The sequence below is a fragment of the Lagopus leucura genome, unplaced genomic scaffold (assembly GCF_019238085.1).
Source record: "Lagopus leucura isolate 7727_CA_CO unplaced genomic scaffold, USGS_WTPT01 Super-Scaffold_100026, whole genome shotgun sequence".
NCBI classification, from domain to species: Eukaryota; Metazoa; Chordata; class Aves; order Galliformes; family Phasianidae; genus Lagopus; species Lagopus leucura.
In genome coordinates, this window is record NW_024962277.1 from 7,520,997 (window position 1) to 7,546,399 (window position 25,403).

Below are 25,403 nucleotides of genomic sequence, written 5' to 3' on the forward strand. Positions count from 1 at the left end.
ACTGAATGCTCTGTCTTTGGCGAAAACAAAGAACAACTAGAGACATCTGTTCAAGTCCCTTAGATGTAGGCTTGCTAGAACTGTCATTTTAATCTGAAATAATTGTGGCTTTATTCTGTCCTCTCCATCTGAAATAATTGTTGATTTATTCTTTCCTGTCTCCATCTATTGTCAGTTTCTGTTGCTGCTGCTGTCCTGGCACCAGCCTTCACCAAACCATACGGTACAGCAACCCATGAAATTGCCTGGAAAGCAGCTGAAATTGTACAGCAGCATCAACAACAGTTTTCAGCAGATTCAGAGTCTGATCCAGTTCACCATGTAACTACATAAACCCTAGATAATAAACTCTAGACTTGGCATGTTAAACCTTTTGGTGATGTGGCAAGAATTTTTATGATGAAGTACCTTTGCATTGCAGTCCTAAGTATTGGGCACGTGTATTAGTGACAGAAAGCATTCTGTTTGAATCCATTACTTGCCAAACTGAGTAGATATTTATATTCTCAATGGCAGGTAGTCATTGTAACTCTCGTAAACTTCGTCTTCTATAAAAGCCTTTCAAACAGTCAAATTAACAATTATTATTGATTATGCCTATGCAAAGTAAGCATAAGAAAACCTTCCTAGTTGACATACTTTGATGGCAAAGTGTTTTTAACTTATTCGTATGATTTTTCACCAAATGTTTATCTTGTTTTCTTTAATCTTTTAGGAAATTATTTATAATGTCTCTGAGATGACAGAAATATTCAAAACATTTTTCAAGAAAACTCAGTAACTTGCTTTTCATAATCTCAGATTATGTTGTAAAAAAGTAAAGTCATCTAATTTACTAAGCATCAACACTGCTTGTACCAGCTCAACTTGTTATCACTTGTACCAGCTCAACTTGTTATCACTGTTAAACACACAAACAGGAAGAGGACAGGGAGATGCTCTGCTGCTTGGAAAGCAGAAAAAATTAATCACAGAAAGAATAAGTGGAAAAGTACATTCCCTTACTAGGAATTTAATATTCCAGTTGGTACCAGGCAAAAATGGTCTTCCAGATTGGCAGCATAAAATAAAGTTACTGAAAGTTTATTTGAAGATGCTAGCGAAAGTCATAAACATTTCCTTTGTTTTGTCTTTCCACAGCCTGTCTTGTTTAACACATAAGTGGTTCGATTACAGGTACCACCCAGTTATTATGCTATACAACTGCACAAAATTAGATTGCAATATATTAATGGCTGTTTGTAAGAATAAAAAAAAACAATCAGTTCTCTCTCATTCAGTAACTGTCATCAGTGTGTAGTTGAACAAAACTGAGCATTACCTGTGCAGATTTCATGTACATAAAAAACTAGAGACATGAATATATGTAGTTTATAATCCAAAGCAATCTACCTGTCAGTCTGGTCCAGATCTGGACCACGAATAAACTGTATTAAGTCTTTGCCAGTGTCTCCCACTGCTGCAGGAATACAAATATAAGTAAGAAATGTCTGCTGCTTACCTTTGTGTGGTTTCTCGAAAGCACTTACAGTAATACCGTAAGACCAAGTGGAAATGTGAAGTGTTGAACCCCAACCTTCCCACAGCCTATGTTAGTGCCTAGCTTTGAAGTTAACCAGTACCACAAGTTGTGACATTTATTTCGTACCAGAGAATCATTGAAAAAAATAATTTGGAAGACAATGACAGAGATAATTTCCTTCTTCTGGTCAATCTTCTGGTCAGATCATATGTTACGGGTAATAGCTGAGCAAGAGTTTTTTAGATCAGGATTTTGCATCTGGATGCCTGAACCTCACTGTGGCAACCTCAGCCTATTCACTGGACATGAAGTCTTAAGATTCTGGTTAAGACTTCAGCTGGAAAAGACAGAGAACACTACTTGAGTATCTGCTGGATTAGAACTCAATGCCTCAATCAAACTAATAATAACCACTTAGAATTTTACTTCAGTGTATAGGGAAGTATAAATGCACCTGCATTTCTTTCTCCTTTCTCCTTACTGTTCTTTTTGCTTCTCCTTCGTCCATTACTTAGGAACCATTTCCTCCAGCCCATCTCACGCAGCAGCACTCAGTGTAGCATCAGCATGCATGGTCAGTACCTGATTTTCTATCATCTGTGAGTGTATGACTTCCCTCATTGTCTTCCTAGCAGAATACTTAGCATGCGTAAAAGAACAGCAAGAATAAAACCTGCGTCCTTACTTTGAAGGATGTGAGTTCCCTGTGATGGACTGGTAAGTTATGTGCCTTTCTGAATCTTCAGTTTGGTGCAGAGGGAAAGAAGTTAGAATAGTGAGGAATTTCCTCCTTCATATTCTCCTGAATTTACAACTCACTTCCATGCAATGCAAAAAACGTGTTGCAAACACTCTTGAAAAGGTGCAATTGCTAAAACAGATCTCTGAAACTGGCAGAAGCTTAACGTATGTATGTATTTGTTTAAAACACTGAACAATCCCAGTTCTCTTTCTTCTACACTTCAAGATGTAGAAATTCTGGGCTGAGGGTCTGAGAAGCAAAACTGGAAATCCCTCATTTTTCCCCTGCATTGCGTATGTAGAGATTTTAGGGCAGGTCTTGTCTGGCAGGACATGACTGCTGGACTTAACTCCCCGGTTCTAGAAGGCTTCGATCCTTTTTCTGATAGCGACAGAGAGGGAAAGAGATGCAGAAAATAGTATCAGTAGAGGGATATGTCAGTGGGCCAAAGTGATAGGAATATAGACTTAGATGCTCATCTGAGGACCAACATTGAACTAACATTCATACACAAAATGGCAGGGCCTTCATTTGTCTTATTTTCATCACCTGTCTTATTCTGTACTTACTCATTTCAGCTAAGTTCACTACAGCATTCACATCAGCCATTCCCACCACAGTGCACCACCACAGCTTTGTTTCACTGACTCCAAGTCAGGTACAAAAGCACTGCGGGCTGACTTAGCAACTGGGCGTAAGGAAAGCCTATGGGAGCCAATGCAACCTCTGAGTGGTAAGCAGGCTTCATAGTGCCAATCCAGAGCAGGTACATACATGTTTACATTGTGCCAGTGGGAATCCAAAGCTGGATTTAATAACTTCAGGTGACAACAAAGAAAGCTGTTACGTTCAGACCATTATTGTTCATGCTGCTTTGTGAATTTATTTCTTTAAATTTTCCACTTGTGCTCCTGCCAAGAGAGATCTATAAGACAGTAAGCAGCAAGAGTAAAACTTTATCATTTTGTTTCAAACTATAAAATAATTTACATCACATATTTTACTTACTTTTGTCTTTTTTTTTTTGTTGTTTTTTTTTTGTTTTGAAACCACAAACATTCCAGCATCACACTGTAGGAATAAGAATAACAATAGAAAGCATAACCTTTTGCATAGTATTAAATGAACAGACAGAGTAAGTTCTTTATTTACAATTATTGTCTAGATAAAAAAATTCATAAAAACAGATGAATGAACATATATTAATAACCCCTAGTGGGATGGATTGCCAATGTACCACTGTATTGTTGTCCACAAATCTCATGCTGCTAAGTACAGTACGTTGAGAGCGAGCATTTATATATTGCAGGGAATTTAACAAACTGATCATTTTGGTTTTTGATCCATTGTTCCCATCACAGAGAGGTCAAGCAATAAAAGAAAGGAATTGTGATGCACGACTTGTAGTTGAAAGGTCATAGCTATTCTGCTTTAAAAAAAATCTATCATTTATCATATACATAAAGCACAGTCTCTGCTCACAAAAGCCCAAGTTATCTATGCATCTCAGTTTATATATGTTTTACTATATATACACAGAACGCAGTGTTCATTTTCTTAACAGTTTTCAAGTCTGCAAATGGTACCTTAGGGAGGGATACTCCTACAGGAAAATTTAAAAAAAAATGAAACCAAGAAAAAATATGAAGTTTGAAAATAAAAAGGCAAACAGTCAGTGTTAAGATGCTGAAAACAAGTTGTTCCAGTATTAATAACTTTTGTAGATGTTCAAGTCCAAAGCTAGAGGCTTCCCTGTAAATAGATAACACTTTTTTTGTTTTTTTCTTCTGAATATGATATCCCAAATAGGCCATAGAAACCCAATACATGTTATACAAAGGTAAGTCACCGTATTTACAAAGCGAAGAACAATCCTGACTGAGTTTCAATCACTTTGTTGCTAGGAATTAGCTAAAATAATAATGCTTCCATGCTAGCTTTTTACTGTTAAGAAACGGGTAACACTATCTGCTGAAAACATTTGTATACACCTCCCACGACCTGTTCTGCTGTTGAATGAAAAGTTTGGATCAGATAGCGAACTACGAGTTTGAGCCAAAAACATTCAAGCTTCTACACAAGAGTCCGGAAGCTGGCAATTCAAGCTGATTTGAGCTTTACCTGGCTGAATAGTCTTGATGCACCCTGAAAACGTTTTAGTCAGTTCAGTCTGCAGTTTGGCCATGAGTCTAATCCCGTTTAGGAGAGTTCTGGCTTGGTTTAGTTCTTGTGACTGCAGAGATGCACCATGTTATTAGCCAACCTTAGGACAATCAGTAATACCTTAACAAATCAATTTGTCAAGCTAGTTTGAGAGTTTTTCAATACATCTGGCATAATCAGTGGTGTAATTCAAAATATCTTTTGCACTGTACAATTATGGAAAAGATTATATGCTGAAAAGTCTCCAAGCAAACTTTATATTAAATACAAAAATTATTTATGAAAAATCTGTGATCCACAAAGTGCTTAGCGTTCAAGTGGTTGACATAGCAATTATATAAGCTCATAAATTTTAAGTTATTAGGGCTGTTACCATCTTGAAAAATATTTTTCACCCTCCTTACTGCAGGTTTTCACAGTAGCTTTCTTTGTAGAAAGCTCAAGGTAAAACAGTGTACTGTGTTACAGTATACTTTGTGACTACAGGAAGACAAGCTTCTTTAAAAATAAAATCACACAAAGAATATCTCAATATACAGTTAATATCGTTTCATTCAGATCTAATAGTGCAGAAATGATATTTTCCATTAAAAAAAAAAAATCAAAGCAACAACCTACAGTGATTTTCATCCAAAATGCCAACAGCCTGTACTTCATAAGTAATAAGGAAATAAATGCCTATATTACTAACTGAAAAGAATTAACACAATATGTCACAATATTTAAACATTAGTTTGATCTCCATATAGACAAACCAGATATAACTTATTTTAAATCTGTTATTTATAAACTCAACTCAGTTTCACATATTATCTGTCTAAAAATATTTTTTGGAAGCCATTGCCATATGTTTCAAGAATGAAATAGCCTCCATTTTCAAATGTTGCACCAAAACAAATTCAAGCAGATTATCAGAGGGAAAAAAAAAAAAGAGAGAACCTGATCATTCTGATTTTTATTTGAAACAAAGGAAGCCTGTTTTACCTCCCTGTATATAGGATCACAATGCTACATCCAATGTGTTATTATATTTTGGCTTCTTTCGTTATTTACTAGCAATATCTACAATATTTAACAAAAAAAAAAAAAAAAAAAAAAAAAAAGAAAAAGAAAAACCCAAAACAACAACAAAAAAACAGGCAGAAATCAGAATGCAGTTGCAATAAAATATCCAGGGTGCGATATTACAGACTTTTCAATGAGCTGAGCTGAGCCATTTTTATACTACTTCGGCAGGAAGTGCTTTCTTAACCCTACAAATAGTTAAGGATATTATCTACAGGTTTGTAAACAAATTACATTCTTTTTTAGGACATAAATAAGTTAAAATAGTCAGAGCAATTTGAGCAGAAACAAGGCAACATGCCAACAAAGAAACTTTATATATATATAACTGTATATATATATATAGATATATACATATATATAATTAATTATGTATATACTTATATGTATATATCTCTATATATAGTCTCATAAATGTTTAAGTTCCTCTGTCCAACTGGTGCAAATCTACTGTGCAAGTTAAGCTTTGCAACTTCAAAAAAGTTCTTTAAATTAATCTATACAATTGAGTCCATGCCACACAAGCATTTCAAAAAACTCACAGACCAGTGAATTGGATAAATAGCCGCAGAAAGAAGTCCTCTGCAGTTCCTGCTTAAGGAGGAAAAAATAAAAATAAAAATTAAAAAAAGGAAGAAAAAGAAAGAAAGAAGGGCCAGAAGTGTACAGTACATTCATGCAGGATTTTTGTTTGTTTGTTTTGTTTTCTGAAAGGGAACAAGAAGGGGGGTATGTAAATCAGCCATTCATTCTTTCCCCAAAACCATTGTGATTAACAATTCATTCACTTGTCTCAGAGTGAATAAGAGTTCAAACAGCTTTTCAGCCAGCAATGTTTTTTAATATATATATTTATAGATTTCGGTTGCTGTGGTTGTTTATTTTATTTTATTTTACTTTAATTATTATTATTATAATTTTTTTTTTTTTTTTTTTTTTTTTTTTTTTTTTTTTTCATTTTCCTTTTCAGCTAAAGTGATGTCTCCAGGCTATGTATTGGGCTTCCTGGACTAGAAGAGGTAGCTGATTTACTTGTGTCAGTTGTAAGATTTATTCCACTGTCGATAGCACTGTTGTTCTTGTTCAGTGAAGACGGTGGACTCGAGTTTTTCTTGAGAGCAGGGTCTTCTTCTAGGTCTGTGTCATCAATGAGTGGGATGTGGGGCTGGGAATCTTCTATCCTAAACTCAGGATGAGTCATAAAGTTGTGAATAGAGGTTCTAGATTCTGGTTTTTCTAAACCTTCATAGAGAGAGCTACGGAATGCCTTCACGACGCGGATCTAGGGGGAGAAAAGGAAAGAGGTGTCAGAGCTCACACCTTTAAGGGGCCAAAATGTGTTAGAGAATACTTTGTGAAAAATGTAGCATATGGTTAGGGCAGTGCAGGCAGCTGAAGTCCATAGTCTCTGGATGTTATATGCATAAACGAGTGGCTCAGTAATGTGCATTTTGAATATCTGTATCAACTGCAATATTAAAATAAATCAAGTTTAAAGCCATCAAAGAACTGATGGGAAGTACTGGTTAAAGAAAGCGAACGTCCACTCGTGTGGTACATCCCTAGTAAAAGACAAGCCATGTTAATTGTAATGCAAATGTAAAATCATGCATGTTGATAGTTTTGCAGTGAGTAAGTAGGAAGGCTTTTTTATTTAAAAAAAGTCTCTTTTGTTTTGTTATAAAACATTACATATAACAAATCACACTCCACAAACAGAAAAGCACAAAACACAGACACAGTTGGATGGGTACGTATGAGACACATAGGAGCCAAGTGTGAAAATTATAAGTAATACCAATGTTTCAAAGCAAAATCTAAATGAATGCAGCCAAGAGCACAAAAAGCCAAGCAGACAAAATACTAAGCATAATCATGCTACCACAGGGAAAAAAAAAAATCACAGTTACCACAGAGATAACTTGCACACAACAACTACACTTGGAAGCCTGGATAATGTGAACATTGTATTGTTGAACCAACTTTTTTTTTTCCTTCATGCATATGTGAGGTAAACACTCGAGTATAGACCCACTGTTCTAGCCATTTAACTTTTTAATATATAGAAAACATAATAAAGTAATGTATTGATTGTTGGGTTGAATTGAATTGCGTTGTTAAACAGCAAGCTCTTTCATTTTCTGTGTCTCAGTCGCAGTACTCTTTGTAAAGTTAAAAGCTGAAAGTGACACAATTGATGCCATATATGCAGTCTTTAAACTAGGTCAGCAGACTTCTGCCAGGATAAATGTAATGTTGTTAACCACCTGACAATAAGAACACAGGTGAAAATAAACTACGAGGCTCAGCCCATTGGACTGTGAACAACAGTGCAAATTGCTTTCTCGGTAAGAAATGAAAGGAGCAGTGAGGGGCATGGCAGAGTGGGGACACTAGTGCTCTGTGGGTGGGCAAAGGGAGGGATGCAGTCCGTATCCCAGTGACCTACAGTTCTGAAGAGACGTGAAGGGTTGTGCTATGTGTTACTACTGAAAAAACATAACTGCTTGCAAAGGAGTGGGGGGGCAGAGAGGAAAAAACAGAATGGCAAAAACGTGATCTGTTGGCAAATGTTTTATGACTAAGTATGAGTTCTATCCTTCTACTTCCATGTAGTTCATGAGTGAATTTTTAGCATTTCTTAAAGGGAAAACCAAAACACAGGCAGAGGCAGAAAAGGTGCAAGCAGGCATTGTGAAAGCTTTTCCAAGCACATTTGAAATGGTTGGTGGTAGGTATGTGTGTCATTTTACATGTGGATATGCTGCACATTATTGGTTGGTTTAATATGTCACTAATTCGTATAGTTTTATTTTCCCCTTAAATGAGCAGATTGGTTTAATAGTTACAGGCTCACATTGTTACAGCTGCAGGATCAGGCTGACCAAGTCGTACAGAATATCAGCAGATTTGAGAAAGAGGCTGACTTATAATTTGATCTTTGAACTCTGTCCTTTGTTTTCTTTACATTTGAATGTTCATCATCTTTCAAAAATCCTAAGCCATCTTCAAATGCATGGCCTTTGGTCAGTCCAAATAAATCCCTTTCTCTGTATTAATGCATTTGGTAGGATAGGGCACAATACAAAAAGCAGGTTCACGTGACTACTTATGTTCCAAATAGGAAAACTAACACGGTAGAGAACAGTCTGTGCAGGTCTGGGATAGTAGATTTCAGGAGGTTAGCAGGTGCAAGACAAGAGGGGCATAGAAGAGCAAGGTTTGTGCAGTGCTATCTACAGTGTATATAACATCTGTTTGAGGGAGCACCTGGAATTACAAATTGGGGCTTTATGCAAGTTGAATCTCTTTGAGTCGTGCTCTGCTCTGTGATGGTTCTGTAGTGAACCAACAAGAGATTAATTTGCATTACTAAATATATGGGATTTGAACTCTTATTCCTATGAGTTGACATACTAATTCCCTCATTACCTAGACCTTTCTGTCTTCTCTTTGAAAGTGCAAAGTAGTTTGTCTAAACAATGATACGATAGTATGTTTGCCAAAGCAATCTTTGAGGCATTACCAAGTTGCCCTATTTGAAATCAGGGAACTGCTCTGTGACATGCCCACTTTATAATACGGGCTGATGCAGGGGTATTTGCTGCAAAGCTACCTATTATTTCTGCTCTCTGGATAAAAATAGCAATCATCTCATTCAGTTGCAGCTTTTCACCATATCTGATTAAACAGAATCCTTAATTCTCTTGAATATCTCCACATTTTATTATATAGATTTAGGTTCTATTTGCCAGCTAGATTCTTTTAAATAAAAGTACATTAAATTTTCACTTTAAAAATACAGGCTTGGATTATTATGTTACACTGGTGGAGATTTTGTAGGATTCAATAAAAGTAAAGCTTTTCTTCAGGCCACAAAGGCCGTGGGTTTAAGCCTTTGCAGGCTAGCAAGTGAGGAATTTAGTTTCATACAGTGAGACTGCAAATTCTGCAGTAAGAAACAACCACTGAAGCCACTGGTAGTCTGCTTAATAAAATTGCAGAAGCTGACTCAGAAAATGATACTACAGGGCAAGTATGGATTTTAACTGTGCATCTATACTGCATTTACTTCCAAGACTTGGAATCTAATTTACATTTAATACCAAGCTTTCAGTCAATCTAAGTAGCTTGCTGGTATCATCCGTAGCTGGGGGAAACCTACAGAATCAGACTGTGTTTGAAAACAAGGTATGAAAACCTGCCCACCATGGCTTGAATTCAGTACTCCGCTGGGACTGCTGAAGAACCACTGAAAGAAAAGACTACAGCAACATCTTTTGCTTAGACTAGATGTGTTTACACAGCAGTCTGAAGATACATAATTTCAGAATGTATGATCAGCTAGCAGTTGCATCACTTTGTGTGGAGATCTTGCAGGAACATTTAGACATGATGGGCAAAGATTCTATATGCTCATAGTGATTTTTTGGTAAAAAATAATAGTTTAAAACTTTTTTATAACTACTGATATGTAAGTAACCGATCTGCTGAATGCAACTGTAACATAAGTGCAAAATTTGGGCAAATCCCTGAAGCTGAGATTATATAAAGCTAGCTAGTTTTCTTCTCTAAGGATCTGTAGAAAACTGCCTTCTTAACATCTCTCTACAGTTTTAGAGTGGTGTAGAGGTTTTTCCATACATATTCGGGGTTTGCCACCTTGAATACAAAGTTGGCATTTTAATTTAAATGCAGTAACAATACCCTATTTAAGCTAAGAACTGAAAAGATACTGCTTACCCAGAGTTACATGGCCCAACAGCAACAAATTCTGTTAATCCATGCTTAATGAAGTTCAAGGTTATTTGAAGTAATATCTAATGTTGAAATGTTTAGAGGCTCTACTGAAGCAAAGCCCACATAGTGTGATAATTTCTTTTTTTAAAGATATATTATAGCTGATGAACTTCAAAAAATGTTATGGTTGTACAGCATGTAAAAGCAGGGACATACCCATGATGGATAGAACCGAGAACATGTTTTTTTATGAACTATGTGAAGCTCATGTAAATGAGGTTTCTTTATGATGCTGACAATGCCAAGGGAAGACAAACAGTGTGATACAGCTCCCTTTTCTCACAGTAATGGAGACAACAGAAAAAAATGAACTGCTTTTAAACAAAAGACTGTGGGAACAACAATTCAGGACATTTTTGACATGGCTCTAAGTTTCCACTTCTTTCTTCTCTGTAGCTGTAATAGAAAAAACTTGAGTTTCATCCCACCTTGACAGTTATACTTATTATACTGCATTAGGCAAGAAAAATAAAGGAAATAGAAATTTAGATACTACATTTTTTTCCCCATCAGAAGAAAAGATGAAGTTCAGAATCTCGCTCTTAAATACAACAATATAGGCAAAATACACAAAGCCTCTTTATCATCTGCACATCTGTTATGGTTGGTAGCATGTGGGCTTATACTCGAATGTTTACCTGGCTTCTTATAAGCCAAGTATCTTGAGTTTGGTTCACATTCATTTCAGGCTCAAGGTTAAAGACTCACAACCTCTTTTTATTTCACTCTCTCCTGCTGAACCCTTTTGTCCAATGTTCTCTAGCCCTCTGGGAAAACAAACACATTTAATATTCAGACAGTAGAGAGTAGGGCACTGCAAAAGCAAATAAATTCTATACTGAAAGATCAGTAAGGTGATTAGTATAAAATTGTAAACAAGAGGTCAATTTTGCAAAGAGATGCCAACTCTTACATGTAACTGATACTATTCTATATCAGTAGTATAATTATACTAATTAGAGAAAGTTTGGTCAAGTACTTTGGGATATGTGAAGCTTGGAGATACAAGGCATATCTTCAGTGTGTTTGTTCCTGTTTATTTTTGAATCCTCTGAGTTTAAGGTGTATCAGATTAGATTAGATATCACAGGAAAAGATAATATATATATGGGAGTCACGTGTACGCATGACTAGGATGTTCTGGATATTCTCTTTCTACATAAATATGCCATAGTTCCAGTAAGCACTGCTGAAAAGTCAAACCACACATAGCAAGGGCAGAATATAATAACCACATCATCCATGAAAACCTCAAGTCTGATCCTCATTTCACAAAGTTTCAGGTCTGTTACTCCACTGAATTTTATAGCATGAGATCAGAAGTGTGTCTTCCACTTTCTTAGCATATCTCCTTTATTACAGAATTGTTCCAGATTTTTGGAGCCTAACAGGTTTTTATCAGATTTGCCAAAGCTTAAATATAAAATGCAATCTTTTTAAAGAAAAGATTTCTCTGTTATGAGTCTAAATCTTCTTGCCACAGCGCATCTCCAGTTGAGGACTGGACTTTATATTTAGACTTAAAACATAGTTGTTTTCCTGAAGGAAGGATACACAGCAGTCAATTAAGATTTTGGACATCCCAGTGGACTGGGGCAATCTTTGTGATAACCAGCGGAAACTTGCAAGTTCTACCATAATACTTCTGCCTCTGTCAGACAACAGATTAATAATGTCCCTAAATGCTGAAACTTTTATAAACATCACTTTAGCTGCAGGTTTCATGTTCTATTTGCTCCATTTCCTCAGGTGACCATGTTGCTCTGGAAAACATATGGCAGTTTCAGTCAGGCTGGTTTGCCCACCAACTTAACCATCTGTGATCTGAATTTAGATCACTATTGGACAGTAAATTTGCTTTACATTTATTAAATTAGATGTTTTTCATGAAAAAAAAAAGCTCCCATTTTTCTTCATGAGAAAATTTGATCCAAACAAAGAACCTCTTGAGTTTCAGTTGTAATGGCTGTCCAGCTCAATCATTACATTTATAGGAAACTAACTAAGTAAGAAATAATAGATGAGAAAAGGCTGCTGAACAGTGATAATTTCTCAGTACAAGAGTAATCTGATTTTCATGCACAACAGATCACAAAAAGCTAAGCCAAACTCTCCCTTTAAAAATCTTTATTAATAAAAATGTCATACTAAGCACTAGAATCAAGATTTCTGAATGTTCTATGATGAAGTTTCTGGCATAATTTGCAGATTTTAATGCCTGCTCTTGAGGCAAGAGCAGCAGACCAAAAGCTTCCACCTAAAGTTATTGCTTCTTGGTGAGTCTGAGCAATTTCAGGTACTTGCAAATTAAAGCGACAATGAAAAACACCTTGGATCAGCCACTTCTAAGAAATGGGAGACCCCAGCCTTTATAATGCTATGCTTTTTTTCCAGTTACTTTTTTCTTCTTGGCTGGAGAACGCTTAAAAATAAATTTTCAAAAAAGAAGTCTGTGTGATGGAAAAACACTAAGAATATTTTGTGATAATTTGGAAGAGATTTTAATTGCCTGCTAGAAACTCCTGAGTCATCACTGCATCTGTGTGTTTGTGTGTCATCTGTACAAGTGGCTTGTTTGATGCCACTGCTGCTAATGTTAATATCGCAAAAAGTTTGATTCAGTGAAATATCCACTTCTAAAAATCTCAGCCAAATATGATAGCCTTCAATGGAACAAATCCAAAGGAACCCAAAGGCACAAAAACTGCAGCAGGCTTATGGTGTGGGAGGCTGCTTGTTGGTGTAGTTTTTCTTTTGATTGTTTTTCCCCAGATGTATCCTATAGCTAACAATATTTCTGTTTTATATAAACTTTAAAGAAAGAGTTTTTTGTATGTTTTTTTTTGTTTGTTTGTTTGTTTCCTGTAAAGAGATCTGCAGCTTCTTCCACTTAGGAACATTATTAACTATATTGCCTATATGGGAACGGAGGGAAGAACAAAGAGCACTGACAAATTTTAAACCATATTTTCTTGAAGGAATTGCCTGTTGAAAACACAAACAGCATTTGACAACTAGGTAAAAATAGATAAAGAATAACTTGTTTACTTTGTGTACAGTTAGATCCTCTGCCTAATTAAGCCATGAACTAGCAAAGGTTTTAAGCATATACCTAATTTTACATATAAGCTGACCTTCGGTGTTCTAAATTCTGAGCTTCCAAAATAAAAAAAAAAACAGTCATTGCTCCACATCATCTGATTTTGCTTCCTCAAAATAAAAAGTAGAAGGAAATACACGTTCTTAAATTCAGCAATTTTACTTTCAATCCTCAAGAGCTGGTAAAGCTCAGCCTGGTATCTAAAACCACTTTTGACACTGTCATGTAACCTGTAACGATGACATCAGACTGGGTATATATGTGTGTGTTGATGCATATGATACAGCAGAATCTGAGAAAATGGCCATGACCACGTTGAATACAGATTTAATCTCACGTTTTCAATTGCTGTAGTTTAATGGTGTCCATATGAATTACATATTTAGTTTGAACTTGCATAAATCTTCTACTTTTACTACAGTACATAAAATGCCAGATTTATTCTTGCAAAAGCTTTCACTGTGTTTAAAGCCATAAGGTTTTTTCAGAAGTGATAAGGCATTCATAAGGCAGACTTTATTATAAACTAACGCTGACATCCAGAAATACAGGATTTGTTCTCAGCAGAAATACTGAGATCTGAACAATATCAGCTTAACTGGGGAAGTTTTAGTATCACAGTAAGTATTTCTTTGTATACAAATTACTTTCAGTTAAGGCATTCTGCAATCCTGTGAAAGGTGATGCAGGTAATAGCTTGCTAACCTGTTTTACAGCTACTGAAGATAGGCAGCATTTGAGAAGGAGCTGTATCTTTACTCATGCAGTAACATCGTGTGGTTATTAATAACCTATAAATCTGAACGTTTATTTGAATCAAACATTAGCCTGCCCAGCAACAATAGAAAATGACAAGATTTTTGTTTCCAAATTGATACTATGCAGAAGAAATGATGCAACAAAGTGTTACATTAAAAGGTTATACAAGTAGTAAAGAACTGCATACATGCTCGGTAAAATTAGATTTATATATTTTTATGACAGAGCACCATTTGATGCTCTTATTTCTGCAGAATGTCTGTATTTTGGACACCCAAAATGATAACTGAAGTATCCTTATAGGTGCAGTGTGCTGAGCAGCAGCTCTCTGAAAATGAACAGCATCTCATACTAGCAGCCCTCAAGAATTATGCCCTTTTGTCTTTGCTGTACCTTTAAGGTTTTCCCTTGATGTGTGAGATCCACATACGGAATATTTTAAAAAGTTCCAAGAGAGGCTTCAAAATCAGAGGTACAGTTATCTTATTATTCCTCTCATCCCACATATTTATGTGTAAGTACCCAACAAATCATATTTAGGGTTTTGTTTATTCTGAGCATCTGAGTCCTTAGCTCCATGTTTCAAGCAAGGAGTTGATGTGTAAGCCTATATTTTCTCAGAAAATGCCAATCCCAGAAAGTATTTCAATTAAATTTGGATTCAAAAAATTTCACCAGGTTCTAGAAGAGATTTACAATGGAAGCAGTTTGGGAATAAACCTTCTCTTTTTCACTGTCATTGAATTTGTGTTATTGTATTAATAAGTCAAAACATTCCCTAAGGATTATAATTTGAAGGACACATCAATTTAATAGTGAAAAATCATTACATTGCAGTAATAAAATTCTAGCGAAATTCCACACAGCAGTTGAGAATCATTTTAAAAGCATCAATCTGTACTTACTCTCTGCAGTGGAGATGCATATCCCTGCATAGCTCAATAATTCAGTCTTTTTTTTTTCCCTGTAGAAATGTTTTATTTTCTCAAATTGACAGCAAACACCATAGCAGACTACACTTCCCTTATTAATTAACTTCAGCTCATAACCTAGTAAGTCCTTTCTCAGGATGCACTATTCAATTCTTAGCTGATCTGCTGCATTGGAGAGAAAAGGAGGAAGATAAATTAACTGCTCTATATTTGCTAGATTTATCCTTTCAGACCACTGGCTTCAGGATATTGATGAAACATTTCCCACATCAGAATGAGCTGTTCTCTGCTTTCTGCTCAAATGCAGAAATGTTACTAAAGACTTTCTCCCTGAATGAAAAGCTTGGTTTGTCGGTAGCGTTCTGTGTACAGCTTGGTGTGAAATGAGGCACCTCAGGCTCTGACCTCTCTGTAGGAGGTTGTAGTGCCTGTGGCACAGCAGTGGCATGCAGCCTTTGCTTCACTCGGTAATGCTGCTACCCTGAAATTGTTGATGCAGTTGGAGTAAAAGTCAGGAGGACAAACTTTCACCAAGACAGAAAAAGATAAAAATTTTCTCTAAGAGCAAATCATCAAAGCTAGAACCTTAATGACTTTTTGGGTTCTTAGCAAAAGTAAAGTCTCTCCTTTGATATTTAATTCCAGCGAAGGTTCTAATGCATGTCTAAAATTTCTTTATTCTTGATGTTCAAATACTGAAGAGGTTGCACTCAAACTGAAAGGAAAGGTCAAGCTTCCTTTCCTTCTCCAGGGGCTCTGGAGCATTACTTTCCACTGTCATCTGCTTTCTCTCTGTCTGCCTTCCCCCTGGCCAACTTCTTGCAACAGGCATATACTATATGATTTTGTAAAGTATGGGACAAGTTTATAAAGTAAGTTCTATACATTTAAATATTTGTTTAATGCCAAACAAAGTTAGATGTCTAAGAGTCTTCCCAGACAGATGAAGATGTTTCAGTGAAGTAGTCCTGTCAGAGTTTTTTTTCTGTTCACTCTCTCTTCACTAGATGCTTCACTTACATCTACAGGAGAGCCGTTTCAAGATTTCAGCATTTAAGAATACAGTTTTTCTAGCAAATGGTTTTGTTGCACTGATACTGTCCTTTAACTTGCCTGTCTACCTCCTTCCTTAATGCTTATCTCTCGTCAAATTTAGAGGTGCTTTTCTTTCATAATTCATGTAAACCATAATCTTTTAGCCTTTCATCATAAGCCAGATTCTCTGTTTCTTTATTCATTCCTGTACCTGTGCCAAGTAGAGTACATATTCACTGAACATGAGTGACCTACATTATACACAGTCTTCCAAATGTAATGATCATTTACCTGATAAGCTGGAGCTGTTCTGTTTGTTTTTTGTCTAATGTAAGATTTTCACAGTAATTTTTAGAGAATATGTTTTGTAAGCAGTAGAAAAACATAGAATGGCATTAGGAAAATATAACACAGAAACCTCAGAGTCTCCATACACAGGATAAAAACTACTGCTCTAACAGTAAGTTAACATTAACCTGCAGTGAATGATGAAGAGCATCTACTGTACACAAAGTAATCCAGTTACGTGTGTCTGGGTACGTGTAAACTAATATCACATGACAAAATGGGAGAGTGCAAAGTAGCTCAGTCTCAAATGACTGCTACGTAAGTTGGCATCTCTGTAGATCTGATGCATTAAGAATACACACTCACGCCCAGCCGCAGCAGCAGATGTGCTGGTAGGAGAGGAAAGAGCATTGGATAACGATACGTGACTAGGGCTAGAAATATTGGTTACATCCTGGGTCTGGCTTGTGACGGAGGACTGTCTCCTTAGAGCCCCCTGAAAGGAAGTGCCACTCTTGAAAGTATTGACTACTTCGATCTGTAACGGAGGAAAGAATGAGACAAGTTGCTTAAAGTATGGATACAGTTGCAAAACTAACAGGAATAATAATGAAAAACAATAAATCAATCGTGCACGCAGTTTAATTTCTATGGAAGTAAATACTTTTTTAGAGTCCTTAACGTTTTAAATATGAAATGGTCCAGTTTTTCTGCTGAATAAAATGAAGCAGCTTGATAGGAGGCAATGAAGCTGCATGAGTTCAAACAATTAGCATATTTGATATAAAAATATTGCAAAATTAAACAATTTTATTTATATGTAAATAAAGTGAATACAACTGAATAGTTGAATTAGCTAACGTCTACTTTTTCTTACTGAGAATAAAATTGCTTTGCTATTGCTTTTTAGGCATTCTTCCAGGGGGAGGAAAGTTCAGTTATTTAATTTGGGGGGGGAAGCCTATAGAAATATTACAAATATTTTGTCTGCAATTATTATGCAAATTAATTTTGTCTACAAAAAAACCAAGGTTGTCAGCATACTAGCTTGATAAAATGGGAAATATTCTGATATTTTACTTTTTTCTATAATGAAAGTTTGTATAAATTAAGCAGTGACAATGAATGATGGTCTATTCTAATTACAGAACAAAATATTAATATTTTATATTTATATGTGCTTAAAATTAAACACAAAATTGCACTGAACAGGACCGAATATTTCAGTAAACAGAACGACCAGTTTCTACTTGTCATTTCCATATGCATATTGTAACCCACTGTTAGATGTGTCTTCGCTGAATATCTTCCTTGAGTACTTTTAACCATGAACTCAGAATACGAGTTAAAAAGGAGGTATTTCACGATGTCACCAGCATTACACAGTATAAAGCAGGCTCTATATACCCAATGTTTTTAAAGCCAAGGATTGGCAGTAGATAGCACCTACAAATCCCTAAACAGAATGTCTTCTTTGTTACAATCGTACAACCACAACACAACAAAACAGGAACGGGATCCGTTAGCAGATTTCACCCATCTAGTTGTATGAAGAAGCCCAATGTTTCCAGATTTTGTCTTGCAACACAGATTTTTTTAAGAGTTACAGCCTAGAAAGTAGTTGGGAAAAGGTAAAGCGGTATATTTATCAAGTTAAATAGCACAAACCTTGGTATAAGCCCTCCTAAATTTTCTAAGTTGAAAGCATTATAATAAATTTGGTAACATTTTCTAGTGCAGCCAGTCTTACTAATAAATACATTCACATGGCTTCATCTCTAACGATACGGATGCGTCCCCCCCATTAGCTTATTCTTTGGAGATCACTATTTTCCTTTATGTTTTCACAGAAATAACCATGTCAAAGCCAGCTGTAAAAAGAATCAAAGGTTATTGCTTTGATCACCATGCTGTACTTCTGCTAGACAAACATGAAGCAGCCTTGTTCATTGACCCTTTTTCTTTTTTTCCAGGAAGACCCCTAAATACAACGTGCGTTTAATGTGCACACTGATGGATATGCAGTTTAAAGCAGTCATTACAACATTCTGCAGCTTTGCTCTCTGTGTTTTCTGCAGCAGCCTTATTTTGAGCTGTATGTCCAATAAAAAATAAAAAAATAAAAATATAATATGGAATGAGTTGCCATTTGGAACAAGAATGCAAGTGAATCAGTGGCATTTTGAAAACAGCATATGGTTCAAAGCACTGGTTATTTATGAAGGCATGTTAAATACTTACCTGAAATGCTTACTATACAAAAGCAGAATTACATTAAAGATCCTGGGTTTTCATTATCTGACATACATAACAGAGCACTCTTCAGAAGAGAACTTCAAGAAAGATTTTGAAAGCACTCACTGAGAGCATGAACTGCACTGTGGAAGGTTAAGGTGGTAGATCCAAAGCCAAAGGGCATTTTGGGATGTATAAAAGCCTTTCCTGTTAACTGAAAGACTCTAGCATAAGAATGAAAAGATAAGGGAAGATCTGTATTTAATAGTTTCTCCAGAGAACAAAAATTCTCTGGTGTGTAATTTAATTTTTCTCCTGAAAAAAAGTTACTACAGATCTTCATGGAGTGAATGCAGAGGAAAAAGATGACAACCATTTTAGAATCCTAAAAGTGGAACATACAGGAATGCATTCTCTTCTCAAGTGAATGAAGGAGAAGATCCTGGTCTACTAAGGAGTTTATCTTTCAAAATCAGAAAACAGCAAAGAAAGAGTTTGCCCAAATAAATAAATAAGTAAACAGTGCATTTTAAAATGAGATGATTTTGTAATTACAGAAGACTGTATTTATTTACAACAATTCATATTGCTAAAAATGAGAAAGCAAAGGCTAAGTCCTACATCAGAAAATGTTTGAAAAACTTCTAACAGAACAGAGAATGTCATCATGTTTTGATTACAGGCCTTCAGGCAAAGAAAAAAAAAGCATACTGTAATTTTTCTCTCTCATCTTTCTTTAAATTCCATGCTATTTTTGATGTACAAACAGTTAATAAACACGTTAGAGATTAGCAGTTTAAAAAAGAATAAAAAGGGATCTTAGCACAGCAGAATGGTCCTGGCAGGATAGGTGTGCCAAAATCTTCTGATCCTTAACATGGAAGAGAGTTTCAGCAAGCTGTTCTGATGTTATTAATGACCTTAGGAGATCAGTAACTCCATCCAAAATTTATTTTATTTGTTTAAGAATAAGAAGAAATTGGCTTTGCTCAATCTCTGATAAACAGTTTGCTTTAGTATTAGTAAAGCAAAATAAACTTTAATTGGCATTAAATAAAACAGTTTCCATTCTAATTATGTGGTCTCCAGCAATCTTTTTGTATTAAATACTATATGAAATGAAAAAAAAATGGAAAAAAAAAAAAAAGAGGTACTAGCTTTTTATTTAACTTTCGAAGCATTTGCTGGGAGTGACTGTCATTGCCGTGGTGTTTGCATTTGCTTAGGAAGGTTTTAGTTCAGAAATGAATGAAAATCTCTATATTGAATATCCAAAGAAAAATATTTTTTTTCCATAGCAGTCTCTAGACACATTAATTTCTGAAAAAAATTAAAAGTATTTCTGTAGCAATTAAGAAGGCATCTGTACTTATAAAACTATTTTGTCTTGTTTTTTGCTCTCAAAACAGTTTTAATATTTAGTAAGTTCCTGTTTTTGGCCACATTAAGTAGATAACACAGACTCTGAATTACAGACTGAAAGAAGCAGAGGGAGGACAGAGCCCTTGTGTTATGAAAATTGAATATATAACCTGAAAAGTTTTCAAACTTCCATATGTAAATTTTTTCCTACTGAAATGTGAGCTAACTACAGAAACTTGTCAGTATGCAACTTAAAAAGATGCACTGAACTCGTGGAACTCAGAATGAAGAATTCTTGAGAACTGCAAGAAAGAACTGGAAATCACTGCTGAAAACTAGCAGAGAAAAGACCTGTCATTAATGAAATTTGAGACTATTTTTGTATCTTCATGAAGCTTCTGTAATTAGAATGAGCCATGTGTGAAACTTGGCGTTACCAGTCTTCTGAGAGTGCTGTGCAGTAATGAAACTCTGCCAATCAGAAGACAGTACGTGTTCATCCAGAGAAGACATAAACTGTAAGACAGTGAAGTATGCAAACGAACAGAAGTAGACAAAATCAGAAATACACAGTCAGTGTCTGTGACTTCAGTGTGTGCATTTTTCATGCACTTTTCTTTCACGTAAATTCATGCACATGCAGCATGAAATAGAGATGGATCTGGCATCTCAGTGTGAAGAATCAGCAATGGAAATTCTTTCTCTAGCGCCTAGAGAAACCTGTGCTTTGAAAGTGCAATCAAAAAGAAAAAAACAAAAAAAACCAACCAGGCCAAAGTCTGTATTACTGTAAAGTTTTTGTCAGTTTGGATGAGGTTTTATTGGAAATCTGTTAGTTATCTGTAGGAAAAACAAACAAAAACGTTCATAGATTCTTTGTAACTTTCTTAGGAGTGAAGGCTTTTGTTGAATGCTGGAGCTGTATGTCCACAACGGTCTGAACAGAGAATAATCCAAAATAAACATCACCCATTACACAGCACAAGTGCATGACGGTTGAGACTGGATTTGTTGAGATTTGAGTCTACAGCTTATTCCTAATCTTAGCTGTCATCCTCTTATATATATAAAGTGAGGGGATGCTCTACCTTCTTTTTTTGCATCTCCAGAAGTGCATTAGACATCAGAGGATTCTTGCAAATCCTCCAGCTCCCCAAGGATGCTACAGACATCCTCATCTTCTTCCATCAGCTCTTCTTTAGATGGCTTCCTGGGAAACGTAGTACAAGTGTATGAATTCATTTGGATGGGCTGCAACACGCAGCACATCAAAATGCGCTCAAGGTCCATCCAACAAGGTATCTAATTTGACCTGTACATAGGTTCATCGCTCTGCAGCAGACATCTGAAAACTGCAACTGGGACTCTTTTTGAGTCTCTTGGCCCATTTCCTTTTTCCATTATCATTCCACAGATGTGAAATGTAAATGTAAAAATCAAAGTCACTGAATGAACAAAATGAGAAAAAAAATCACAGAGCCTTTTGGTAGGAGAGGAAGTAGTACATCCTACCAAGGATACATCTACAACTAAGAGCAGAACAGAAACTAAGATGGATGTTAGGAAAGAAACGTAATTAATTTCATTTTGTTTTAAATAGTGTAAAAGAATAATTTTTCTGTGAATTAAGTGGACAAAGATATGCAGAAGAACTAAAAGCTACCTCTCAGACTAGAAAAAGAGCTGAAAGGATGTAATTTTCCTTTTTTCTGTAGTTGTTTACACTCACCACAACCAGAAAGACATCCTGACAGAAATGCCAACAGGCAACACTCCTCCTATAGCCATCAGGAAGAAAAGAATGCACATTTAGAGGTCATCTTTCCAAAACGATCACCACTACCTGGGCACTGGTTTGTACCTTTTTAAGTAAGAGAACTATGACAATTTGAATTTTCTCTGCTGATGAGTGCTCCTGACTCAAGACAGGAGTCAAGACACATAACCCTAAAGCTGAAGATCCATTTTTAATCATCAGCTGCTCAGGAATTTACCAAAATGCTTAACCTTTCTCTAACAGCAGTTTCCATCCTCCTTCCCTTCTCTTTTTGCTGCGATGCGCTGAGTAGACCTGACCATCTAAAAGGCATGGCTGCATCTTTTCTCCGGGAAAAAAAAAAAAAGTATCCATTTGTACATGGAAAACGGGAGAAAGTACCATCCATCTCAAATTAAGACCAAAATGTCAAACTCAAAATCTTCTTAGATGTAAATATTCTTTAAAAGATTCTTCAAATAATAAGTATTTTCTTAACTATTCACCTCTTACTTTTGTGTAAGTATTATGCAAAACACTCATGGAACCATCTGATATCACGGGGAATACATGTCTTTAAAAGTTGCTCTCTTCTGCAAGCTGGCACAGGTGTTAGACTAAAGTGCTTTAAAAGATTCTACTTCACTGCAAGGGAAAAGGCAAAATAGTTCAAATACTTTTCTAGCATTTTTACTTACTAGGCTAAACTGCACTAAATTTCATAGTGCGGCTCAGTGCAAGTATTTAGTATTTAGTATTTTTACCATTCATCTGAATCCTTTAATTTTGCTTTAAAAAAATCATAGATTTTTGTATTTAGGAAAAGTAGAAAAAAGTAATTCTAAAATAGCACCCAGAGCAGCCAATGCACACAATTCAGTATTCAGTGGATGCTTAAGCCCTTACTACTTCAAATCCAGAATCAGATTTTTCAAGACCTTAAAGGGAAGACAAATTAATTCCTGTTACATATGAATGTATATATGTATAAATATCTGTAAATACATGACAGTAACATATTTTATCTTTTTAAAAAAAGGGATGCTTTACACTTCTAATCCAAATATTTTACCCTTATTGCATGAGTGGGACCAACAATACATTTTAGGGAAAATAAAATGGCATGTTTTAGAAAGCCTTTGTAACGTTTTGCTAGCAATAGCGTAAGGTAGCATTTTCCAAGTAGCACTGTTTTTTCAGCTGCCATCACTGAAGTAGAAAAACACAGTAGAGTCAAAAAAGGTATTCCTATTTTGAATATTTTTATAATATTTACAGTTCCCACTATACACTCACATTTTAAAGTTCACCTGTTTTACTATTTCACGCAGTGCTCCTTTGAAAACAATAACGCAGTTTCCAAGTACCATTGTTCCAGCATAGGAGTGTTCTCTGTGGATTTCTATAACATTAGCTTGTCTTAATCACAGATTACGTCTAGAAAATGGGGGCATTTACTTTTTAGCATACCTGGGTTTGGATTCTGTTAAGCCCTCTGAACCAGAGTATTTGTCCTCGTCGAAGTTCTCTCTCTGCATGATCAATTTCTTCAACATCTTCATTGAGTTCTTCTTCAGGAACCTCTTCCTTCTCAGTGAGCCGCCCTGCCTCCTTTAAGAACTTTAGCCTACTTGTTGGGATGGTTGCAATGACCTAAAATTACAAAGTGCTGCTGAAAACATCAACATAATTCAATAGCAAAAGCAATAAGCTGCTAATTGTAAAAGAATTCTGATATTTTAATGAGATTTCTAATCTTCCAGAAAAGCTTCAGGTTTGCGTATTCATTATGGTACTTTACATTTATACAACTCCATTTTATAAACAATCAGCATTATGTGCATTGCTAGACCGCATTAGAAATACATGGCTATGGAGCAAGCTGATGGCTGGAAAGAAGCATTGTCCTTCCTCAAAAAAACTAAGGGGGGATGTGGGTATTTGAATGTAATTACTTACAGGAAACTAAACAAGATTGATACTTTGCAATTAGTGTTTAGGCATTTCTGATGACTGAAAACAGACTAATGGCTGTTAATGTAAGCTGACAATCAGTTGCATCTCACGCGTATAAGTCTCTTCACACTAAAATTGGTTCAGGTATTCCGTTTCCCTTTGATTTGGAAAACCGAAATAGTTTTCTCAGCATGTAACAGAAACAAGGTTTCTAACAGTGCACCTCTGAGTATCTTCCTGTTGGACTTTTTGTAGAGTTCTCTCTTACTCTGTCCTCATTGCTAATACATTCAGTTTATGTCAGCCCATTTTCTTATTCAGTTTGGCTATCTAAATGGTCACTGGAAGTAATTAATAGAAGAGATTGCTACCGATCTTAAGGAATTGTAAATAGCAAATTAAGAGGGTGTTGAATATGATTACTGTGGATCAATTTCAATGTTGTTATCTTGGGTACTCATTTTTTTCTGATTTCTTCTGTCAGCTTGAATAGAAATACAGATGGCCATTTAAACATGACATTAGCTAGAACATTTTAAATGCTAAAAAAATTCTACTTCAAAATTAACTATTAGACACGTCTAGTAAAAAAAAACCTGCTTTCTTTTTTTTTTTTTTTTCTTTTGTTTCAGCAGTGAGCAGTCACTGAAGCCTAGATGTGTGGATAAAAATGGAGTCAGCTGGAAAAGAAAAGAATAAGCAGATCAGAAACTACAGCTCTCGGACATTCAACAGCCATGGAAGTTGCTGTCTGATGGATGAAAGTCTTACTCAGTTTGTCATACTGATTTTTGCAGCTGTCAAGCATGTGGTATTGTCCAGATCACATAAGCCACAGCACAGACTAAGCTAAGTTATTCTGAAAATAAGAGTGTTGAAGGTACTCCATACAGCTGACAGTTGGAGGAAAATGGATGAATAGGCACCATATATTTTCAGGATGAGAACATACTGTTGATTCTGCTGATGGTCTCCTTGAACTTTGTATGCCACAACACTACTTTTATTACATCACTGCTAAAGACAGATAAAGAAATGTCCAAAGCTATGAAACCTTTTAAAATGTACTTTGTGCTGGAAAACCTGAAGAGCTTGAAAAAAGAATGAATTATCATGACACAAGCAAAGACAGAGCAGGAGTGAAAAAATAAAAGGTAAGTGCTAGTCATTGCAGTACTTACTGAAACTGCTACAGCTTCCCAGCTTTCAAAAAATTTGATGCCAGTACTCTATAGAGAGAGGCTACTTGATATCTGATGAAACTGATGTGGATGAAGGGCTTGCAAGACAGCATTTATATAAACAACTATATTTGGTATTGATTGTGTGATAGAACATAGCTCTCCTTTTTCTCCCCATGTATCTTAATAACTCAAATTTCACCTTCAGATGGTAACTACATTAGCACAATGTAATAATGGTGATTTTCAGCAAAATGTGTATTAAAAGCTGTTCTAATTGAGCTTATTCTTCAAAAAAAATCAAAGGTCCAGCTGTCCAAAAAGCTAATGTAGTAATTTTTTTCCCGTAATACATCAGTTTTGAAAGCTAGAATTTACTCATTACAATTCAATCAAATCAAATCAATTCTGTATTCAACTGCATCAGCAATTTCTTGCTTGGCAAGTGAGCAGATCAATATGCATCTTTATATCTGAGAAGCAAAATGTTAATATTTTTTGCACTTC

At 35.6% G+C, this 25,403-nt stretch overlaps 1 protein-coding gene across 1 annotated transcript in view; it reads right to left on the bottom strand.

The window, feature by feature from the left end:
• Positions 1-6,453: 6,453 nt before the first annotated feature.
• ATP2B2 (ATPase plasma membrane Ca2+ transporting 2) overlaps positions 6,454-25,403 on the bottom strand; it is a 111,977-nt gene continuing 93,027 nt past the window's right edge. The window contains exons 20-22 of the mRNA XM_042880542.1: positions 23,230-23,412; positions 16,858-16,944; positions 6,454-6,774 (exon numbers count right to left, since the gene is read on the bottom strand). Of these exons, the coding sequence (XP_042736476.1) occupies positions 6,463-6,774; positions 16,858-16,944; positions 23,230-23,412 (582 nt within the window). The 3' untranslated portion in view covers positions 6,454-6,462. The remainder of the gene's footprint in view (positions 6,775-16,857; positions 16,945-23,229; positions 23,413-25,403) is intronic.